Below are 14,471 nucleotides of genomic sequence, written 5' to 3' on the forward strand. Positions count from 1 at the left end.
GTCTTTTCTTCAGTGTCAAAGGTCAAACTGGTGCACCTCTTTCAAACCAGATGCCTATAGCTTTTAAATAATAATAATACTGGGCTACGACAGCGATAGAGAAAACACTCCCAATCAAATACCAAAACAAATGTGGACAAGAAACCTAATGAAAAATGTTGGGATGAAACACAGCATCAATGTAAAGTGAGTACTTGCATTAGAAGGAAACAGGAAAAGAGTGCATGCCAAGCCATTAGGGTTCAGCTGAAAACAGGGTGGGTGTAGAAATGAAAGACAGAATAAAAGAGAGGAGAGGAGTCAAGACAAAAAGAAAAACAGACAATGGGACAAGTGAAAACACTACTCCCATGCAGAGAGAAAGAGAGAGAGAGAGAGAGAGAGAGAGAGAGAGAGAGAGAGACAGAGAGAGAGAGAGAGAGAGAGAGAGAGAGAGAGAAAGAGAGAGAGAGAGAGAGAGAGAGAGAGAGAGAGAGAGAGAGAGAGAAAGAGAGAGAGAGAAAGAGAGAGAGAGAGAGAGAGAAAGAGAGAGAGAGAAAGAAAGAGAGAGAGAGAGAGAGAGAGAGAGAGAGAGAGAGAGAAAGAAAGAGAGAGAGAGAGAGAGACAGAGAGACAGAGAGACAGAGAGAGACAGGGAGAGAGAGACAGAGAGAGAGAGAGAGAGAGAGAGAGAGAGAGAGAGAGAGAGAGAGAGAGAGAGAGAGAGAGAGAGAGGGAGAGCATGCTGCAAACAAACAGTCAAAGAACAAATAGAACATATTCTAGAGTGTGATATACAAACCTCCAACATTATATTGCTATGCCTGATATAAATAGTTTGACCCTCAAGTTTCTTAGCTCTTTTCTGTGAAAAACGAAGAAAACAAAAAAAGAGAACAAAATCGGTCTCAGGAAGATGTGGAATTGAAATCCTTAATTTATTATATATATTTTTAAATTTTATTCTATACTTTTACTGTTTGACTTGCAAGCGATTACATCCGGTATGTGTGCATTCATCCCTGATGGTGTGAGAAGTGGCGAGGGACCAGACGATACTATGGGAAGTGTGGTGAAGCGGAGTGCAGGGTGGGTGCAGAGGTTCAGTGGAGACTGTGAACACCATAAGTTAACAAAAATCTGGTGGGTTTCTTGATTTAAGGACTAACTGTGAGTGGAACCAAATGTTGACACATAAATCCACCATATACATACATACATACCCGGGGCTGTTTCACAGTAAGCAATGCATTATCATTGTGCATTATCAGTGTTTTTCTGCATTACCCAAAGCACCGCGGCTTTTGTGGAGCGATGGGTAACGATGCTTCGTGGGTGACTGTTGTTGATGTGTGCAGAGGGTCCCTGGTTCGCGCCCGGGTATGGGCGAGGGAACGGTCTAAAGTTATACTGTTACACAGGCATAGTCAATCCAGGTTCTTTCACTTACAGGCACCTCATTCATTTGGTTTATCTCTCTAGTTCTACTTGGTGAAGAATTATGTCCACAAGAAGAGAGCTTTATGTATTTCCTCTGCGGGAGGTAACGGCAAGGCTGATACTGTTGGATAAGTAGCCTCCGTTTGTTGGTTTCAAAACAAATGGTGGAAAATAGTCTTTGATCATTGTGAACACATGAAATCGTTAAGAAGGGAACTCCACAGCCAAACAGTGTTCTCTTGTATAGCTGTCCTGTTACAGTAGATATACAAGGCTGGAGGACAGAGAAACAAACAGCCAAAAACATTTTTTTTGTTTTTTTGTATTAGAAATGATTTCAATCGAAATGGTGAAAAATCAACTGAAAGGCGACGAGTGATGCGATGATGAGGATGTGAATCACTGAGGAAGTGAATCACTGAGGATGTGAATCACTGAGGATGTGAATCACTGAGGCTGCGTCCCAAATGGCACCCTATTCACTACATAGTGCACTACTTTTGACCAGGGCCAAAAGGGCTCTCTGATCAAAACAAGTGTACTACATAAGAAGCCATTTAGTACAGAGCCTAACTGTAGACAGATATCTAACCTTCTTCACGCGCACCGTCTCCGTGCCAGTTCTGTCTCGGGGCGAATGCTGCCGATACCCCAGAGGAGGGAAGAGAGAGGCACATACAGTAACATTACAGACCCATGACTCTGTTTCAAAACCCATCTTCATATCAATATTTTAGTCTGATACGTTTTGTAAAACATGCATCTCGTGTAATAACCTAAAGCCCCATGTATCAATGTTGAATTATTATAGTCAGACACTATAATACACTATAATAAAATATTATAGTAAGACACTATATATACAGACACGTATATTATAGTCAGACACCACACAGCCGCTGTGAGTCTGGCAAGCGAGACTTCACATATACTAATAAGTGTCTAACATCTATGGTTGTAACCCTCCCCCACGTACATTTTACTCAGACACACAGTAATACGTGTCTAGTGGTACTATAACACGTATATTTTACTCAGACAGACAGTAATACATGTCTAGTGGTACTATAACACGTATATTTTACTCAGACAGACAGTAATACATGCGTCTCATGCTGTGCTAGCTAGGCGTCGATAAGGCCACAAACCTGGCTCTTTCTCTCTCTCTCTGTCCCATTGGTGGTGGTGGTGGTGACTGCAGGGGCATGATGCCTACTCCTTCTGGCTCCCTCCCTCTGCAGTGGTGGCATATCACACAGACAGCTCAGAGCTCACGCACTACAGTGGTCTGCCAACAGGGCGGCGCTGCTACACTCTAACTGGAGCACGGGCTATAGGTATACCCAAATGTCGCCTATGGATATGCTTTCCATGAATAAAGCTACTGTATAAACCTCTGTTATTAAATAGTGATACTGTATAAACCTCTGTTATTAAATAGTGATACTGTATAAACCTGTTATTAAATAGTGATACTGTATAAACCTCTGTTATTATATAGTGATACTGTATAAACCTGTTATTAAATAGTGATACTGTATAAACCTCTGTTATTAAATAGTGATACTGTATGAACCTGTTATTAAATAGTGATACTGTATAAACCTCTGTTATTAAATAGTGATACTGTATGAACCTGTTATTAAATAGTGATACTGTTATTAAATAGAACCTGTTATTAAATAGTGATACTGTATGAACCTCTGTTATTAAATAGTGATACTGTATAAACCTCTGTTATGATACTGTATGAACCTGTTATTAAATAGTGATACTGTATGAACCTGTTATTAAATAGTGATACTGTATAAACCTGTTATTAAATAGTGATACTGTATAAACCTGTTAAAATAGTGATACTGTATAAACCTCTGTTATTAAATAGTGATACTGTATATTATTAAATAGTGATACTGTATGAACCTCTGTTATTAAATAGTGATACTGTATGAAATAGTGATACTGTATGAACTCTGTTATTAAATAGTGATACTGTATGAACCTCTGTTATTAAATAGTGATACTGTATAAACCTCTGTTATTAAATAGTGATACTGTATGAACCTCTGTTATTAAATAGTGATACTGTATGAACCTCTGTTATTAAATAGTGATACTGTATAAACCTGTTATTAAATAGTGATACTGTATGAACCTCTGTTATTAAATAGTGATACTGTATGAAACCTCTGTTATTAAATAGTGATACTGTATGAACCTGTTATTAAATAGTGATACTGTATAAACCTCTGTTATTAAATAGTGATACTGTATGAACCTCTGTTATTAAATAGTGATACTGTATGAACCTCTGTTATTAAATAGTGATACTGTATGAACCTCTGTTATTAAATAGTGATACTGTATAAACCTCTGTTATTAAATAGTGATACTGTATGAACCTGTTATTAAATAGTGATACTGTATAAAACCTCTGTTATTAAATAGTGATACTGTATGAACCTCTGTTATTAAATAGTGATACTGTATAAACCTCTGTTATTAAATAGTGATACTGTATGAACCTCTGTTATTAAATAGTGATACTGTATGTTAACTGTATAAACCTGTTATTAAATAGTGATACTGTATAAACCTCTGTTATTAAATAGTGATACTGTATAAAACCTCTGTTATTAAATAGTGATACTGTATGAACCTGTTATTAAATAGTGATACTGTATGAACCTCTGTATATTAAATAGTGATACTGTATGAACCTGTTATTAAATAGTGATACTGTATATTAAATAGTGATACTGTATAAACCTGTTATTAAATAGTGATACTGTATAAACCTCTGTTATTAAATAGTGATACTGTATGAACCTGTTATTAAATAGTGATACTGTATGAACCTCTGTTATTAAATAGTGATACTGTATGAACCTGTTATTAAATAGTGATACTGTATAAAACCTCTGTTATTAAATAGTGATACTCTGTTATTAAATAGTGATACTGTATAAAACCTCTGTTATTAAATAGTGATACTGTATGAACCTCTGTTATTAAATAGTGATACTGTATAAACCTCTGTTATTAAATAGTGATACTGTATAAAACCTCTGTTATTAAATAGTGATACTGTATAAAACCTCTGTTATTAAATAGTGATACTGTATAAACCTGTTATTAAATAGTGATACTGTATGAACCTGTTATTAAATAGTGATACTGTATGAACCTGTTATTAAATAGTGATACTGTATAAACCTGTTATTAAATAGTGATACTGTATAAAACCTCTGTTATTAAATAGTGATACTGTTATTAAATAGTGATACTGTATAAACCTCTGTTATTAAATAGTGATACTGTATAAACCTGTTATTAAATAGTGATACTGTATAAAACCTCTGTTATTAAATAGTGATACTGTATAAACCTCTGTTATTAAATAGTGATACTGTTATTAAACCTGTATAAACCTGTTATTAAATAGTGATACTGTATGAACCTCTGTTATTAAATAGTGATACTGTATAAACCTCTGTTATTAAATAGTGATACTGTATAAACCTCTTATTAAATAGTTATTAAATAGTGATACTGTATAAACCTGTTATTAAATAGTGATACTGTATATTAAATAGTGATACTGTATAAACCTCTGTTATTAAATAGTGATACTAAACCTATTAAATAGTGATACTGTATAAACCTCTGTTATTAAATAGTGATACTGTATAAACCTCTGTTATTAAATAGTGATAATAAACCTCTGTTAAAACCTTTAAAATAGTGATACTGTATAAACCTCTGTTATTAAATAGTGATACTGTATGAACCTGTTATTAAATAGTGATACTGTATGAACCTGTTATTAAATAGTGATACTGTATAAACCTGTTATTAAATAGTGATACTGTATAAACCTGTTATTAAATAGTGATACTGTATAAACCTGTTATTAAATAGTGATACTGTATAAACCTCTGTTATTAAATAGTGATACTGTATGAACCTGTTATTAAATAGTGATACTGTATAAACCTGTTATTAAATAGTGATACTGTATAAACCTCTGTTATTAAATAGTGATACTGTATGAAAATAGTGATACTTGTATAAACCTCTGTTATTAAATAGTGATACTGTATAACCTGTTATTAAATAGATACTGATAAAACCTGTTATTAAATAGTGATACCTCTGTTATTAAATAGTGATACTGTATAAACCTGATACTGTTATTAAATAGTGATACTGTATAAACCTGTTATTAAATAGTGATACTGTATAAACCTCTGTTATTAAATAGTGATACTGTATGAACCTGTTATTAAATAGTGATACTGTATAAACCTGTTATTAAATAGTGATACTGTATAAACCTGTTATTAAATAGTGATACTGTATAAACCTGTTATTAAATAGTGATACTGTATAAACCTGTTATTAAATAGTGATACTGTATAAACCTCTGTTATTAAATAGTGATACTGTATGAACCTCTGTTATTAAATAGTGATACTGTATAAACCTCTGTTATTAAATAGTGATACTGTATAAACCTCTGTTATTAAATAGTGATACTGTATAAACCTCTGTTATTAAATAGTGATACTGTTATTAAATAGTGATACTGTTATAAATAGTGATACCTCTGTTATTAAATAGTGATACTGAACCTGTTATTAAATAGTGATACTGTATAAACCTCTGTTATTAAATAGTGATACTGTATTAAATAGTGATACATTAAATAGTGATACTGTATAAAACCTCTGTTATTAAATAGTGATACTGTATAAACCTGTTATTAAATAGTGATACTGTATGAACCTGTTATTAAATAGTGATACTGTATAAACCTCTGTTATTAAATAGTGATACTGTATGAACCTGTTATTAAATAGTGATACTGTATAAACCTCTGTTATTAAATAGTGATACTGTATGAACCTGTTATTAAATAGTGATACTGTATAAACCTGTTATTAAATAGTGATACTGTATCCTGTTATTAAATAGTGATACTGTATAAACCTCTGTTATTAAATAGTGATACTGTTATAAATAGTGATACTGTATAAACCTCTGTTATTAAATAGTGATACTGTATGAACCTGTTATTAAATAGTGATACTGTATAAACCTGTTATTAAATAGTGATACTGTATGAACCTCTGTTATTAAATAGTGATACTGTATAAACCTCTGTTATTAAATAGTGATACTGTATAAACCTCTGTTATTAAATAGTGATACTGTAGAACCTGTTATTAAATAGTGATACTGTATAAACCTGTTATTAAATAGTGATACTGTATGTTAAATAGTGATACTGTATAAACCTCTGTTATTAAATAGTGATACTGTATAACCTCTGTTATTAAATAGTGATACTGTATAAACCTCTGTTATTAAATAGTGATACTGTATTAAATAGTGATACTGTATAAAACTGTTATTAAATAGTGATACTGTATGAAACCTCTGTTATTAAATAGTGATACTGTATAAACCTCTGTTATTAAATGATACTGTTATGTATTAAATAGTGATACTGTCTAAACCTGTTATTAAATAGTGATACTGTATAAACCTCTGTTATTAAATAGTGATACTGTATGAACCTCTGTTATTAAATAGTGATACTGGTGTTATTAAATAGTGATACTGTATGAACCTCTGTTATTAAATAGTGATACTGTATAAACCTCTGTTATTAAATAGTGATACTGTATGAACCTGTTATTAAATAGTGATACTGTATAAACCTCTGTTATTATATAGTGATACTGTATAAACCTGTTATTAAATAGTGATACTCTGTTATTAAATAGTGATACTGTATGGTTATTAAATAGTGATACTGTATGAAACCTGTTATTAAATAGTGATACTGTATAAACCTGTTATTAAATAGTGATACTGTATAAACCTGTTATTATATAGTGATACTGTATGAACCTGTTATTAAATAGTGATACTGTATAAAACCTGTTATTAAATAGTGATACTGTATGAACCTGTTATTAAATAGTGATACTGTGATAAACCTCCTGTTATTAAATAGTGATACTGTATTAAATAGAACTGTCTGTTATTAAATAGTGATACTGTATAAAACCTCTGTTATTAAATAGTGATACTGTATAAATAGTGATACCTCTGTTATTAAATAGTGATACTGTATAAACCTCTGTTATTAAATAGTGATACTGTATAAACCTGTTATTAAATAGTGATACTGTATGAACCTGTTATTAAATAGTGATACTGTATGAACCCTGTTATTAAATAGTGATACTGTATAAACCTCTGTTATTAAATAGTGATACTGTATAAAACCTGTTATTAAATAGTGATACTGGAAAAATAGTGATACTGTATAAAACTGTTATTAAATGATACTGTATGAACCTGTTATTAAATAGTGATACTGTTATTAAATAGTGATACTGTATGAACCTCTGTTATTAAATAGTGATACTGTATAAACCTCTGTTATTAAATAGTGATACTGTATAAACCTCTGTTATTAAATAGTGATACTGTATGAACCTCTGTTATTAAATAGTGATACTGTATGAACCTGTTATTAAATAGTGATACTGTATGAACCTGTTATTAAATAGTGATACTGTATAAACCTCTGTTATTAAATAGTGATACTGTATGAACCTGTTATTAAATAGTGATACTGTATAAACCTGTTATTAAATAGTGATACTGTATGAAACCTCTGTTATTAAATAGTGATACTGTATAAACCTCTGTTATTAAATAGTGATACTGTATAAAACCTCTGTTATTAAATAGTGATACTGTATAAACCTGTTATTAAATAGTGATACTGGTTATTAAATAGTGATACTGTATAAACCTGTTATTAAATAGTGATACTGTATAAACCTGTTATTAAATAGTGATACTGTATAAACCTGTTATTAAATAGTGATACTGTATGAACCTGTTATTAAATAGTGATACTGTATAAACCTGTTATTAAATAGTGATACTGTATAAACCTCTGTTATTAAATAGTGATACTGTATGAACCTCTGTTATTAAATAGTGATACTGTATGAACCTCTGTTATTAAATAGTGATACTGTATGAAACCTCTGTTATTAAATAGTGATACTGTATAAAACCTCTGTTATTAAATAGTGATACTGTATAAACCTCTGTTATTAAATAGTGATACTGTATAAACCTCTGTTATTAAATAGTGATACTGTATAAACCTGTTATTAAATAGTGATACTGTATAAACCTGTTATTAAATAGTGATACTGTATGAACCTGTTATTAAATAGTGATACTGTCTAAACCTGTTATTAAATAGTGATACTGTCTAAACCTGTTATTAAATAGTGATACTGTATAAAACCTCTGTTATTAAATAGTGATACTGTATGAACCTCTGTTATTAAATAGTGATACTGTATGAACCTCTGTTATTAAATAGTGATACTGTATAAACCTGTTATTAAATAGTGATACTGTATAAAACCTCTGTTATTAAATAGATAAAACCTCTGTTATTAAATAGGATACCTCTGTTATTAAATAGTGATACTGTATGAACCTGTTATTAAATAGTGATACTGTATAAACCTGTTATTAAATAGTGATACTGTATAAAACCTCTGTTATTAAATAGTGATACTGTATGAACCTGTTATTAAATAGTGATACTGTATAAACCTGTTATTAAATAGTGATACTGTATGAACCTGTTATTAAATAGTGATACTGTATGAACCTGTTATTAAATAGTGATACTGTATGAACCTCTGTTATTAAATAGTGATACTGTATGAACCTCTGTTATTAAATAGTGATACTGTATAAACCTCTGTTATTAAATAGTGATACTGTATGAACCTGTTATTAAATAGTGATACTGTATAAACCTGGTATTAAATAGTGATACTGTATAAACCTCTGTTATTAAATAGTGATACTGTATGAACCTCTGTTATTAAATAGTGATACTGTATGAACCTGTTATTAAATAGTGATACTGTATAAACCTGTTATTAAATAGTGATACTGTATAAACCTCTGTTATTAAATAGTGATACTGTATAAACCTCTGTTATTAAATAGTGATACTGTATGAACCTGTTATTAAATAGTGATACATAAACCTGTTACCAGTGATACTGTATGAACCTCTGTTATTAAATAGTGATACTGTATGAACCTCTGTTATTAAATAGTGATACTGTATGAACCTGTTATTAAAGAGATGGTGATTAAATAGTGATACTGTATAAACCTGTTATTAAATAGTGATACTGTATGAACCTCTGTTATTAAATAGTGATACTGTATAAACCTCTGTTATTAAATAGTGATACTGTATGAACCTGTTATTAAATAGTGATACTGTATGAACCTGTTATTAAATAGTGATACTGTATAAACCTCTGTTATTAAATAGTGATACTGTATAAACCTCTGTTATTAAATAGTGATACTGTATGAACCTGTTATTAAATAGTGATACTGTATAAACCTCTGTTATTAAATAGTGATACTGTATAAACCTGTTATTAAATAGTGATACTGTATAAAACCTACACATGTACATGTTAACTGTTATCTGGCATTTAAATGTGTTGTTAGCCATTTTGTTACGCTCATGTAGTGTCGTCCTCGTCTAATCAACCTGGTTCAGTCAGTCTCCAATTAAATACTGTACAATGTGTTCTGTAGTACCGCTGATAGAAATGGTGTATCATGCAGTGAGGCAATATCCTCTTACTACATCTCAAGAGAGTTGCAGTGTGTCCTGGCCTGATTCTGTGAGTGTATGTGTGAGTGAAATACCTTGAACTCTGGGGTGGACTGTGGTCTGGAGCTCTGTGTCTTGGAGACCTCTGTCACCTTGCTCTCCACCTTAGCCTCTTCCTTGGTCTTCCTCTCTGCTGAGCGTGACTGGCGGCCCGGGGCGGTGGATGCTTCTCGCCGCTCACTACGGGGCAGGGCAGAGGTCACAGTGGGCGGGGCGGCATCCCCTGGAGAGACGGGGGACATGATGGGAGCACTGACTGGACGGGTGCTCTTGTCTGGAGTGGACACCATGGCTGTAGGGGGACGGGAGGAGAGGAGGGAGGAGGAGAAGAGGGGGAGGAGTGGAGGGAGGAGGAGAAGAGGGGGAGGAGAGGAGAGAGGAGGAGAAGAGGAGGGAAAAGAAGGGAAGAGAAGACGAGAGGAGAAGGGAGAAATGGTTCAAATAAATCACAGCAAAGAGAAAGAGGAACCATAAAGAAACTGCAGTGTCGACATCAGGTTTCCTGCATACTCACACTCGGCATACTCACACTCGGCATAATGACATACTCGACATACTCACACTCAGCATAATGACATCCTCAACATAATGACACTCAACATAATGACACTCAACATAATGACATACTCAACAACCCAATGACATACTCAACACAACATAATGACATACTCAACACAACGACATACTCGCACACACACGCGCACACACTCGCACCTTATTGAAGGCAGTTCCTCGTGCGACCACTAGGGCGCAGCGAAACGACATAGACTAGAGCGTGTACATGTAAGGATGGACGACGTGACAAATGGAACAGGCCCTTGGGAGTAGGAGGTGAACGATCCAAACAACTCAAACCAGTCAAACATCACTGGCACTGAAGAGAGTGAGAACCAAATCACAGACAGAATCCTACGTGGCCTGAGACGTGTGTCATGTGACCACACAAAGTGTGATACGTCTATAGAGGTAGAAATCTTCTTTGTAAAAGCTGCTGCAAAGCCAAGTGAGAACACAACGAGGCCAGAACACAACGAGGCCACAACACAACGAGGCCACAACACAACGAGGCCACAACACAACGAGGCCAGAACACAACGAGGCCACAACACAACGAGGCCAGAACACAACGAGGCCAGAACACAACGAGGCCAGAACACAACGAGGACACAACACAACGAGGACACAACACAACGAGGCCAGAACACAACGAGGCCAGAACACAACGAGGACACAACACAACGAGGCCACAACACAACGAGGCCACAACACAACGAGGCCACAACACAACGAGGCCAGAACACAACGAGGCCAGAACACAACGAGGCCAGAACACAACGAGGCCAGAACACAACGAGCCCAGAACACAAAAAGGCCAGAGCACAACGAGACCAGAACACAACGAGGCCAGAACACAACGAGGCCACAACACAACGAGGCCACAACACAACGAGGCCACAACACAACGAGGCCAGAACACAACGAGGCCACAACACAACGAGGCCACAACACAACGAGGCCACAACACAACGAGGCCACAACACAACGAGGCCACAACACAACGAGGCCAGAACACAACGAGACCAGAACACAACGAGGCCAGAACACAACGAGGCCAGAACACAACGAGCCCAGAACACAAAAAGGCCAGAGCACAACGAGACCAGAACACGAACGAGGCCAGAACACAACGAGGCCAGAACACAACGAGACCACAACACAACGAGACCACAACACAACGAGGCCACAACACAACGAGGCCAGAACACAACGAGGCCAGAACACAACGAGGCCAGAACAATCATATCCATAGCTCAGTAAAAAAAGTATTTCAGAGGAAGACGCAGACAATATGAAGCTGTGGTTATTATAAGAGAAGCGTAGGGGGAAAATGCTATGCTATCCTCTCAATAAGAAGTTCCCACTTGTGAAAGTTAAGACGATTCTGACTTATGAAATGTAGGACCGTTCTTCTTCTGCTGTTGCGTCGTAGAGTTATTTTAAGTCTCCAAGCATTTACCTCACGGAACAGTGGGTGTCTTGGGACTGACGGGGTACCACAGGAAGTCATAATGATTTTTATTTAGCTCACACACAGGCTCAGCGGCTGCCATAGCTAATAATGTAACATTGTCCTCAGGAACCAAAGCAAAGCCACATATCCCAGCAGGCATGTCGAGTTGTTAAGTCAGGCGTTGTCTCTTGAAAAACAAGGTCAGTTCCTGGGTGAGTAAGCGCAGGGTGGAGGGCTCTCCTTCAAAATGGACTTCCTGTATGTGCTTGGGGTTTCTCAGGATCCAAAGCAAAGCCACATAATATCCCAGCAGACATGTCGAGCAGCTTGTCAAGCTTGAGACAACCGCAAGGTCATTTCCTGGGCGAGTAAGCAATGGGTCAGTAAGTTGCTCTTCCCATAGCTACCTGGGGGTGGTGGTATGAGTGATGCAGGCGGATCGTGGTCCAGCAGCACAAACCATCGGTGAGTGGTGGAGGTTGGAACAGGGATCGTGGTCCAGCAGCACAAACCATCGGTGAGTGGTGGAGGTTGGAACAGGGATCGTGGTCCAGCAGCACAAACCATCGGTGAGTGGTGGAGGTTGGAACAGGGATCGTGGTCCAGCAGCACAAACCATCGGTGAGTGGTGGAGGTTGGGAACAGGGATCGTGGTCCAGCAGCACAAACCATCGGTGAGTGGTGGAGGTTGGAACAGGGATCGTGGTCAAGCAGCACAAACCATCGGTGAGTGGTGGAGGTTGGAACAGGGATCGTGGTCCAGCAGCACAAACCATCGGTGAGTGGTGGAGGTTGGAACAGGGATCGTGGTCCAGCAGCACAAACCATCGGTGAGTGGTGGAGGTTGGAACAGGGATCATGGTCCAGCAGCACAAACCATCGGTGAGTGGTGGAGGTTGGAACAGGGATCGTGGTCCAGCAGCACAAACCATCGGTGAGTGGTGGAGGTTGGAACAGGGATCATGGTCCAGCAGCACAAACCATCGGTGAGTGGTGGAGGTTGGAACAGGGATCGTGGTCCAGCAGCACAAACCATCGGTGAGTGGTGGAGGTTGGAACAGGGATCCTGGTCCAGCAGCACAAACCATCGGTGAGTGGTGGAGGTTGGAACAGGGATCGTGGTCCAGCAGCACAAACCATCGGTGAGTGGTGGAGGTTGGAACAGGGTGGAACAGACACAGAGCATGCTGATGATGCCGAGGTTGGTTACGCTACAGTATGTTTATGTTTAGCAAAATTCAAGAACCTTTACAAAATTCACAGGTTTTCCAGAAATCCCAGCTGGAAGATTCCCGGATGTCCTGCTTATTCCAACCTGATTCCGGGAAACATCCAACCAGGATTTCTGGAAAACCTGAGAATTTTGAAAAATTACCGGAATGTAAAAAAAATTACCGGAATTTTGAACACCCTTTAGAAGGAGGAGCTGTGGCAAACAAAGCGTGGCCAAACCATTCAGTACCTGGTGGTGTCAAATAGACACGCTTGTCCAACAACAAAAAACAATCATCATCCCACCTCTACCCACTGTAGTTTGGTTCAGTCCACCACACATCTTACTCTCCTGGTCGGTGGCCTCAGCTCCACCCTCTTCCACACCACTCTAAGGAAGTGTGCCTCATCAGCACAAAACACTCGTTTACTCTTCCTCCTTCCTGGTTCTCCTCCTGGATGTCTTCCTGGGTCTCCTCCTGGGTCTTCTTTATCATGACACCATGTCTTCTCTCTGTCTCCGTGACAGCCTCGCGCTTGACCTGACGGGGATGTTGCTCAACCGGAGATGACGTGACTGGGAAGAAGGCCAGCTGTCAATCATGAAACAGCTACCATGCCAACCAACCACATTCAGCTTTTAGTTTTAATATGACTTTTTATGATCTTCATAGAGAAAGTAGTCTCCTGACCTCAAAGACATTCCTCAATGACTACCGGTTAAATAAAGATAAAATAACAACAGTTCAACTGTCGAACTAATAAAACTCTTGAGGAGTCAGGACTCACACTGTAGCATGCCGAGTGTCTTAATAAGGGCAGGGAGGTCTGATGACCCAGCAGAACAAACCTGATATCCTCCTCTCCCTGAGACCTGCAACCCACCAACCCCACCTCAGCAGGAACGTCATGAGCTGTTGGAGGAGCAATAATTATTACAGTAACGCAGGTAGGTAGCCTAGCAGTTAAGAGCGTTGAGCTAGTACCCGAAAGGCCGTTGGTTGGAATCTCCGAGCCGAGTAGAAGAAAAATCTGTCTGTGCCCTTGAGCTCCTGTAAGTCTCTCTGGACA

At 36.9% G+C, this 14,471-nt stretch overlaps 1 protein-coding gene across 1 annotated transcript in view; it reads right to left on the reverse strand.

Annotated features, from left to right (window-relative positions):
• The window catches only part of LOC115128830 (protein 4.1-like), a 134,629-nt gene that overhangs the window by 84,894 nt on the left and 35,264 nt on the right, over positions 1 to 14,471 (reverse strand). The window contains exons 11-14 of the mRNA XM_065018034.1: positions 10,213 to 10,469; positions 2,568 to 2,654; positions 2,012 to 2,059; positions 782 to 844 (exon numbers count right to left, since the gene is read on the reverse strand). Of these exons, the coding sequence (XP_064874106.1) occupies positions 782 to 844; positions 2,012 to 2,059; positions 2,568 to 2,654; positions 10,213 to 10,469 (455 nt within the window). The remainder of the gene's footprint in view (positions 1 to 781; positions 845 to 2,011; positions 2,060 to 2,567; positions 2,655 to 10,212; positions 10,470 to 14,471) is intronic.

This window comes from Oncorhynchus nerka, linkage group LG4 (genome assembly GCF_034236695.1).
Source record: "Oncorhynchus nerka isolate Pitt River linkage group LG4, Oner_Uvic_2.0, whole genome shotgun sequence".
NCBI lineage: Eukaryota > Metazoa > Chordata > Actinopteri > Salmoniformes > Salmonidae > Oncorhynchus > Oncorhynchus nerka.